Raw genomic sequence first — 8890 nt, 5'->3', positions numbered from 1 at the left:
TCCAATCTCCAGTATATTATGCTGGAACTTTCCGCGTGTTGGAGTTCCAGCATAATATGCTGGAAGTTCATACACACGTGCACTAATATCCAGTATATTATGCTGGACCGGTCCGTATTGCATCAAAATAATGGCTATTTTTTAATGACTTTGCAAACGTTGGCTATTTTTAAATTACCAATCCGAAAACTGGCTAGCCCGTGCTATTTTTGCATGCCCATTTTGACATTACTTTGGGCCTAAATATACTTGAAGCCCAAATGTCAAGGGAAGGAACAGACCATTTTCCGCAGATGTTCCACCAGCACCATTGTATTCCCTGAGTTTACTACTCAAATCAAATTCAATTCATCAGTCAGTCAGCCTTTTTCCTGTTTAGATGAATTTCCGGCAATGAATAAGGCCACGAAAACAGCAGCGTTAATCAATTCTCCGGCCAACCCATTTCAGCTAAAGGCCTCTCTTTTTCATTCTTCCCCAATCTTGGAACGCAGAAGACGCACTCAATGGGATTCTGTTAGTCTCCTTTTTTTCTCTGTCTTTCACATAATTTCGTTTATTCTTGTCATTTATTTGGATTTTATCCAGTTTCAGTTTGTGGGGTTCTTTCATTTTGTGATATGTGAATATTTCTGTGTGCAAAAAGCTGTCTTGGAAATGGAAATTGGGTCTATTTGATGGTAGTTGTTGACAAAAAACTGAACTACTCCTTCCGTTTCAATTTTTTTGGTACTATTTCCTTGTTAGTCCTTTCCAAAATGATCGACGCTTTTTAAAATTTGGAAACAAATAACTTAAAACTTCTGGTTTTACCCGAAGCTTTTATAATCATACAGGAAGGCAAATTAGTGGTTTCTGCCTTTTAATTTGTGGTAATAGAAATAGGTATTGTAATGTTTGATAAAGTTTGTTCCTTTTTCCATGTTGTGCAGGGGAAAAGTGCTTATAAGGGCTCATCAAGGGTGAGCTACTGTTAAATATTACTAATATGTTTCTTCAATAACTGTGCAAACAAATCTTTTTTCACATTGTATCATGTCATTCTAATTGGATTGTTTAATTTCAAACAAAAATCTGTCCTTTCCTTCAGATTATGTCTAGTGGAATTACATTTTATGTTGTGTAATAGGAATCTTACTTCGGTTTGAATAATGGGAACTAAAAATCCAGGTCATTACCTGCTACTATATGGTAGTTTGCCAATTTAGATTCTTAGGTTAGTATATCATTTAAGACATGAAGAAGGGTAAGGAAGAGGCTAACCTTGTTGTTTTATATTTTATTTCTTCTTGACATGAAATTTAGAAAAATTCCCAAGAGTTTAACACAATAAACTAGCAAAAGCTTGTGCATTATTTTTAACTAATTAGTGAAAAGTTAAAAATATACTGTAAATAAAAGAAAATTTAAACAATCAAGAAATTGAGACTGCTTTATCTCTGTCCTAACTTGTTAACATTCCATGGTTAGCGTGGCTAGTTACTTTGGTATTTTGTGTCTCTGAACTTTGGAGTCATCTCGGTTTCCTGTTTAACCTTGAAGTGTTGATCTATTAGTTTACAACAATTCACTTGTTTTGTGTCTTTTCTTGTCATAGTTCTAAATTAAATATGAATTATCCTGCCTTGAGTAGTAATTGGTAATGTTAAACCCAAGTGTGCAATTCGGTTGTCAAAAAGTTAGTTTTTTTGTATTGAGGGGAAAAAAGGCAAGTTTGATGGATGGAGTGAAAGATGTGAAAGTCCAAATAGTTTGTCCTGTATAAACTATGTGTAACCAACCAATCAACGCATATGCATTTTCGGCAAACAATACCAATGTCAAAATGTTTTTTGAAATGCTTATAAAGGTCTTCTAAACAGTAGTCTGTCTACATGATTTGTTGCTACCAGTAGCTTTCGCGATCATCCTAGTACGCAAAACCTAAAAATCAGCTATATGATATAATGCTTTCTTTTGTACTAGACCAAAGAGAATGGCAACAATGTTGTGCCCTCTGCTTGCGTGGATTCTTGGCTTGAGGAAACTTAGTTTTGGGGTGGGATTTACATAAGTCTAATAAACCTTTAGGCTGTTGTCTTAATGCGAATATATGCTTTGAGTTGATTGAAACTCATAGGTTGACAATGATAATGTTTTTATGGATGAAAGAACTTCATGTTCTCACTAGCCGAAAGATGTGTTCATCGTGATTAAACTATATAGCTTGGGCTCATTCTGTTGGGATCGCCGAGTTTCAGTCTGAATGTTGCAGTTCCTCTGGGCGTATAGGAAGATTCTTTTGGTGCTGAGTGGTGTTTGTTTGTATTAGTCTATAGATTTTTATGAGATTAAACCGGATCTTCCAGAGGGTCTATCGGAAACAGCCTCTCTACCCTAGGGTAAGGGTAAGGTCTGCGTACAAACTACCCTCCCCAGACCCCACTAGTGGATTATACTGGGTGGTTGTTGTTGTTGTTGTAAACCGGATCTTCCAGTAATTGCAGTGTGGTTACATTTCATATATATGTGCTGTATGGGAGTGCTACCACAAAGTAATAGTTCTGATACAATAAACCTACTCCTTGACCTCAAACTAGTTGAGTCTGTTACATGAATTTTCAATATCCATTTGGATCAGCTTCATCCCAATGTGCAATAATTTTTCTTTTAAGTCGAGTAGTGGTTCTATCACCCAAAGGTGTGCCCTATTGGTCAATGAAGTGGGAGAAGAACCATGAGGTCTTAGGTTCAAATGCCAACGGAGGCAAAAAAACCTCGGTGGTTTCTTTCCATTTACCTAAGCCTTGATGGGAAAAGTCACTTGGTACCTGTATTGGTGGGGAGATAGCAGCTACCTAGTGGAATAGTCGAAGTGTGCGAGAGCTAGCTTGGATACCACCATCATAGAAAGAAAAAAAGAAGACAAGTAGCGGTTGTAATAAGCATATAAAATCCTACTTGGCCAGCATTCTAATTTAGTTACAGTCATATGCTTCCTTTTTCTGATTGCCAGCTTTTGTTGCAGAGATCAAACTTCTACTCCAGAAGATATAGGAAGCTGAACTCAAGGGAGACACTGTTTGAGAATGTCAATGCATTTGCTGAACAGTTCTTTCAGGTCATTCATGATCCAAAACAGATTATTTATTGCTGAATTCATGCTCCTTTAAATGCTTCTAGTGGTATAAATGTTTAAACCTTGGTTTCCTTCTCAAATGGTCAGTAATAAATGCTTCTGTGATGAACATTTATGTGGCGACAATCTAGTAAATCCATATACTCGTTGGGCAACTAAGGTTTCTCATTCAAAATCCAATTGATCCCAAAAAATATGGATCTTCAAGATAACTTTATAAATTTACAAATAGCATGTAATAAAGCTTACTCCTAGCTCAAAGAGTTATGTAATACCAAATGCCCCAAAAAGTCCTGTTCTTACGTACTAGAAAAGAGTATACAGATTAGAATGTGAACATATTTGCGGATTAGAAATATTATGATTGGTACGGTTGGGTTTGTGTTAGAGTATATTCGCTTGGTTGGCGGATACATTAGGTTACAATGGAGTAGTTTTACTTGGATTAGCACACACCCAATAGCATATGTGTATTTAGCTAGTTGAATGGATCGACAATTTCATTGAATTAACTACTATCTCTAATTAAAACGTTGAACTCTTAACAAAATGGAGACTATTCTATTATCACTACTCCAATTTGGTCATTAGTTTTGAAGGTGTGTGATCATCTCATCTAAAAGTTTAGCTGTTAGAGAAAGCACATTGTTATTTACTTAATTATATTTTCAACATGTCCCCTCACGTGTGGATCTTTTTCATGGGCCAAACATGTGGAAGTTTTTATTGTGATAATGGGGGTGATGAAACTTGAACCAAGGACCTCTGCATGCTCTGATACTATATTGAACAATATGATGTGTGGCCATCTCATGTAAAAGTTTAAGCTGTTAGATAAAGCATACTATTATTTACTTAATTATATTATCAACAATTAGAATATTGAAGAAGTTAACGATCACTTTCAGTGGAATGGAGAGAGTGGGGACATGAGATGCATTTAGTTGACTAGGAAAGTATTAAATACTCGAAAAGGATGGCTGCGTTTTTGAAGGGTTATTCTTGCTGTTTTGGCCGTGTTAGTACCTTCTGTTGAACTATGGATCAGCTTTTGAGTGAATTTATCATTTCGACGTGTTTTACATGTGCACTATTTATATCTCTTATGAGTGCACCTACGGAAATGAACTAAGGAAGTGTTAGATGACCTTGACAACCTCATTTTTCTGAAGTTGGATTGCAGTTGAATTTGCTTCATGCTGACATTTAGCTTGGAATGCCCCAACAAAGTTTTTCCCTGCTAATCAGCATAAGCAGTAGCACGAATCCTTACTGGTAGATCAACTTAATCATACTCAGGAGGGAGACTTGGTGAATGTGCAGTTTCATGGTGAACTCTTAAATTGTGGATGCTTCCAAAAAATTCTCATTATTCATCTGGAAGCTGGCAGTAGAAAGATGAAAAAGGGATCAATGGTGTCTTTTTCTGGACCTTTTAGTGGGAAACAACGGGAAAATATAAGAACGCATTGAATGTCTTAAGCAGAAAATGGAAAACGTTCACCATCTTATCCTCTTGACTTATTTGGCATGGCTAGATGTTTGATATGAGGCATTGAGGCTTGTTTGGTAGTTGGACAAGACTCTTGTGCAGCTCCTTTGGGTAATGGGTAAATCATTAATGAATAAAGCCAACGTCTTTTATTTGAACATGTAAATGTGTAAGCGACCTTTGAGGACCCAATTTGCAATTTGCTTGATAGGGAATTGAAATTTAAAAATGATTCCAACTCATTGTTATTGCTAACATTGAATAAATTTTACGGGTCAATTGGTTCAGAGAAATTTTTTGCGGGGATTAGTAATGCAGGGATTGTACTTTATCAGGAAAAAAAAATAATGCAGGGATTGTAATACAAGGATTATTTCTTGTTGAATGTTTAATCCATGTATTGTTAATGCTTTTATTGTTATTCCATATCCTATCCCGCATAAAATAATGCATATATTCCCGCATAAATTATACATGTATTATTTATGAAGAAAAGCAATCTAGTAACCAAACAGTGTACAAAACAAAGCCGAATGTTATACCATGATTAATTCCCTATACTAAGCAACCAAACGAGCACTTAGTACATTCAACAATGGAGGTTCCTCTTTTCCAGTAACACGTTCTTCTCGTGTTGCTGACAACATTATTCTCTTCCTAAAAAAGGGGCTTCAAGTTTAAAGCTTTGAAATTTTTGGCCGTATCAAGTAGCTGCTTACATCACATTCAGTTTTCAAAGCCTTTAGACTGTCACTTTCCAAGGGTACTCTACAAAGAATTATTCTGCCACTTTCCAGCTTATCTATGTTCTCAAACACATTTATATACTCAATTATACTCTGAAGTCCTAAAAGTCAAGAGTAGTCACCCGATGTACCTATTTCATTCTTTGCTGTAAAGAAACTACTCTATTATAACGTGGTTTTTCAGCATTTCAGGGCCGGCAGCCTGATTGTGATGAATATGACCCATCTTCAAGCCGAGACAGTTCATGGTTTAGACGAGATTTCAGGGCCCGTGGAAACAAAGGGGGAAGATCAAGGAACAAAGGACCACCTCAACAGAGTATGTGCACCTTTTGTAATGGAATGCAGTATATAGAGTTTCTGGAGAACTTCATCTTTGGTGGATTTCAATCTTGTAAAATGCAATCATTTTTAGCTCCAAAAGTGTCGTTTAAAGAAGCATACTTTTCTTTCTTTGCGTATTTTGTTTGTCAAACTAGGCCATTTAGCTATCATCAGCCTGTGCCTTTCGAGTATTGAGCAATAGCTGATTTTCGTCATTTCATTTTTCAGGAGGTTTCCAATTCTTTGATGATAATGATATTGAGATAGAGACCTTTTTCCGTTCAGCATTTGGCGGAAACAAGTACTACTACTGGTCATTTATGAATGAAGAGCCACAATGGAGGAACTCATCAAGCTACTCTAACAACCATAGGTGGAACCAGAGATATCAATATTCAGACTATGATGAGTCAACAGACTCTGAAAATTCAGAGTCAGATTTGAGTTCACAGCGTCTGACACTTGGATTGAATGCATCTGGCCCTTTGAATCTGGAAGATGTTAAGAATGCGTGAGTGTTTAATGAACTTCCAGTTAGAAAAGATTTACTTTCAGACGTGCTTTGATATCCTTATTGACAAAAGTGACGTCTATGTCACTGATTGCACATGCTTTACATTTGCAGATATCGTGTATGTGCACTGAAATGGCATCCTGACCGCCACCAGGGCTCATCTAAGGTACATCTATTTCATTACTGTTACATATTTGTTTTGATGTTTTACCCTTTTCCACCTTCGTCACCTCATACCACACTAGGCTTTTCCGTAAGGCACATACAACGGAGACTACTCCATGCTTCAATTACGATCAATATGTTCATAGTGCTGTTTCATTTGAAAATGATCGGTCTAGCTCCTAGTACTGGTTCTTATATTTGCCCTTGGACTATACTGACATTTGCGTGCACTATCAAGTTTATGAAATAGAAATACACACATGCAAAAGAGAAAAAGAAAAAAAAAACAAAAGAAAAAGGAACCAAACATTCTAGACGTCAATATTCAGTACTTGTAGCTTATGCTCGGAGCCTCACTTTTCTCATGTCAAGCATGAAAGTCAGATCAATTTATGCTATTCTAACCTTTCTTTATCAGTTCCTCTGTATTCCAGCTATAGTGGATAACAAGTTTTCATTAATTGACAGGCTGTGGCAGAAGAGAAGTTCAAGGCATGCAGTGCAGCATATCAATGTTTGTGCGATAAACTGGCATTAAGTTAGTAGTGGAGCAGATAGTGATACATATCCTAGATCAGTGGATGATGATTACTAAATTACCGATGTTATTGGTCCCCCAAAGGACATGAGATATACTAACCTATCAATAAAAGAGGCCCTTTACCGTAGATGTTGATTTTATTTGAAATGGCACATGCACAAATATGAAGCTATGTGGGATTAGATTATCTGGAAGCATTCGCAAAGTGTTTGTAGTAGAGTTGCTATGCCATGCTTCCAGTGTAACCATATGTAATCTTAGCAATAATTTATGTTCTTTTTGTAGCTGTGTTCGGGATGAAGAATTTTGTTTGCTATCGTTTACCAAGCTAAACTCACAAGTTATCAGTTTCCATGATATATCGTACTGTAGGTTTTTTTTCCCCTTTTCTGGATGCACATTTATTGTATTAAGATAATTCATCATAAATTGATTAGTTTTTCATTAATTTTCATCCTAAAGCAACCTTCCTCCTTTATCCCGGTTTGAGACTGAATGTGTACAAGCTCATACAGGCGGAGGTGGTTGTACATATCAGCTCTCATTTTCTCCGTTAAACTGCTTTATATGTTCAAAACAAAATGGTTATAACAAGTTGATGTTTCGTAGTAGCCGAACACCACTCATGTGCCGCACGTACACTTGCATCGCCGATGCATGCCAACAATAGCCCCAACACGCGACGCGCAGCTATGTGTTGTTGCCAATGCCAGCATTGCAAAGCCAAGACAAGCACCGCTAGACACAAACAGGGGGTTGGAGTGTAGAAACGAAGAAGGCACCACAAGTTAAAGGCATAGACACAGCCCACAACAACCGCACGACATTCCACATGTACTGAGTTTAGCCCCACGCGCACGGCACCTTGCGTCACAGTGCGCACGATGCACCACCTTTCCATTGCCAAACGCCAATAACTGCCACGAGCAATCCCAGCACTCCTGATCAACTTGAGGAAAGAAAATTATTCAGGAGCGCGTTCGAATTTACAAAAATTTAACCATTGAGTGATTCATTCCATAAGGAAATTTTGATGATATAAGGTCAACAATCCTTGTCTCGCAATGAAAAACAAACATGGAGCTCATCCTTGCTAAAGTTACCAAGAAAATTGACCGGGACAAAGCAAGTAGATCAAACTCAAGCATTAGAATACTTATGCAGAGGAGGCAAGGTGGCCGAAAATTTTGCTATTCAGCAGGGCATTAACCCGAGGCTAGTGCACAGATAGTCATTCTCAGGATGCTAATTAGAGATTAACCTTGTCATGATCCGATGGCACAAATTTATCCATCCAACTCTGCCAAATTTTCATAAATTCTCATCAGCATTGAAGTTATTGCCTTTCCTTTTGAATCCCACAAGTTATGGTGTTCTATATGAGGAAACAAAAAATGGGAAACTCAACAAAAAAAAAATCTCTTGAAACAAGCTCTATATTGAAGAAGTGGACTACAATAAGGACCGGTGATTCTCAATAATTCCTCATTCCCACTATAATTATTTGGAAATTTTGGTTATTCTAAGTACAAGAAAGGTATTACGAGAAGAAAAAAAAGTCTCATCTAATAAGAATTTTTAGGTATATATTAAATGCTCATTCAACCAGTGAAATATGTCACTGGTCAGCTTGAAATTGTTTGTGAATAACAATTAGTGAGTCGCTAATTCATAAGGCGTACTCCAATTTTTTTGCAGTGGACACCTACAAAGTTGGTGCGATTTTAGTAGTGACATGCTGATAGTACTGAATTCCACTTCAGCGATAGTGGTGACGGTACAAAGTAGAAAAGGGATATACTTAGGATGTATTTGGTACGAAAAAAGGAGCATTTTCTGAAAAGTATTTTTCAAAATTTTTAAAGTTTGGTTTGTTTAAATATTTTGAAAAATATTTTTCCCATAAACTTTTTTTCCTTAGTTTGGAGTAAAATGACTTTCTTACCAAACAGGAGGAAAATATTTTCTAAAACTCTTTTTGCAATATTCC

General features: G+C 36.8%; 1 protein-coding gene across 2 annotated transcripts; it reads left to right on the top strand.

The window, feature by feature from the left end:
* Positions 1 to 269: 269 nt before the first annotated feature.
* Positions 270 to 7348, top strand: LOC104088726 (uncharacterized). Of its 2 annotated transcripts, XM_009593454.4 has the most exons (7): positions 270 to 516; positions 933 to 962; positions 3008 to 3100; positions 5549 to 5675; positions 5909 to 6191; positions 6306 to 6360; positions 6828 to 7348. In XM_009593454.4, exons 1-7 carry the CDS (start codon positions 394 to 396, stop codon positions 6900 to 6902), a joined length of 786 nt encoding a protein of 261 aa, XP_009591749.1. In that variant the 5' UTR covers positions 270 to 393; the 3' UTR covers positions 6903 to 7348. The 2 variants fall into 2 exon arrangements, with proteins under 2 accessions (XP_009591749.1, XP_033510010.1); XM_033654119.2 differs by lacking the exon at positions 933 to 962.
* The last annotated feature ends 1542 nt before the right edge of the window (positions 7349 to 8890 follow it).

This window comes from Nicotiana tomentosiformis, chromosome 3 (assembly GCF_000390325.3).
Source record: "Nicotiana tomentosiformis chromosome 3, ASM39032v3, whole genome shotgun sequence".
NCBI classification, from domain to species: Eukaryota; Viridiplantae; Streptophyta; class Magnoliopsida; order Solanales; family Solanaceae; genus Nicotiana; species Nicotiana tomentosiformis.
Note: the sequence above shows the minus strand (reverse complement) of the source record. Positions and strands in the feature narration are given on the sequence as shown.

What these genes read in the sequence shown, in the direction of transcription:
- LOC104088726 (XM_009593454.4), top strand. Translation starts at nt 394, where the DNA reads ATGAATAAGGCCACGAAAACAGCAGCGTTAATCAATTCTCCGGCCAAC. An exon ending in GACGCACTCAATGGGATTCT is followed by an intron (nt 517 to 932) that starts GTTAGTCTCCTT and finishes CATGTTGTGCAG; the next exon opens with GGGAAAAGTGCTTATAAGGG. An exon ending in CAAAGGACCACCTCAACAGA is followed by an intron (nt 5,676 to 5,908) that starts GTATGTGCACCT and finishes TTCATTTTTCAG; the next exon opens with GAGGTTTCCAATTCTTTGAT.